This window comes from Galeopterus variegatus, unplaced genomic scaffold (genome assembly GCF_000696425.1).
Source record: "Galeopterus variegatus unplaced genomic scaffold, G_variegatus-3.0.2 Scaffold11818, whole genome shotgun sequence".
Lineage (NCBI taxonomy): Eukaryota > Metazoa > Chordata > Mammalia > Dermoptera > Cynocephalidae > Galeopterus > Galeopterus variegatus.
Genome location: NW_007737929.1, coordinates 429 through 1,206, shown reverse-complemented (window position 1 = coordinate 1,206; position 778 = coordinate 429). Strand labels below are relative to the sequence as shown.

At 48.3% G+C, this 778-nt stretch overlaps 1 protein-coding gene across 1 annotated transcript in view; it reads left to right on the top strand.

Moving 5' to 3' along the window:
* Positions 1-778, top strand: part of LOC103610807 — a 43,559-nt gene extending 42,781 nt beyond the window's left edge. Inside the window, exon 8 of the mRNA XM_008594894.1 lies at positions 86-778. Within this exon, the coding sequence (XP_008593116.1) occupies positions 86-541 (456 nt within the window). The 3' untranslated portion in view covers positions 542-778. The remainder of the gene's footprint in view (positions 1-85) is intronic.

The following is a 778-nucleotide window of genomic DNA, read 5'->3' as shown; positions in this document are numbered from 1 at the left end:
CCCTTTCGGGAGAAATGCTAAGATGTTCATTTTGCTCGTGAGAATGCTTTAGAAAATAACTTTTGGGCGCTCTGCTTGGTTGCAGGATGAGTTTGACAGGCTGAGGCCTCTCTGCTACACCAACGCAGACATCTTCCTACTGTGCTTTAGTGTGGTGAGCCCCTCGTCCTTCCAAAACATCAGTGAGAAGTGGGTGCCGGAGATCCGGTGCCACTGCCCCAAAGCCCCCATCATCCTAGTTGGGACACAGTCGGACCTGAGAGAAGATGTCAAAGTCCTCATCGAGCTGGACAAGTGCAAAGAGAAGCCAGTGCCTGAGGAGGCAGCTCAGCTGTGCGCCGAGGAGATCAAAGCCGCCTCCTACATCGAGTGCTCGGCCTTGACTCAGAAAAACCTCAAAGAGGTCTTTGACGCGGCCATCGTCACCGGCATTCAATACTCGGACTCTCAGCAACAGCCAAAGAAGTCTAAGAGCAGGACTCCGGATAAAATGAAGAACCTGTCCAAGTCCTGGTGGAAAAAATACTGCTGTTTCGTGTGATGCTGGCAAGAGCCCTGGAGTGGCTGTTTTCAGATGAGACAGATATGAGAAGCTATATTAGCTGACATGACTCGTTTTCCTGTGTAGAACCTGTGTAGAGAATGCGTGTGCACGTGTACTACAGGAAGAGTTCTCAACATACATGTTCTTTCTTGCCTTTAATTTTCTGGGTGTTCATCTGAGCTTAGGGATGAGATACTTATTATGCAAGATACTTTTGAAGTAAGTTGAGAATTT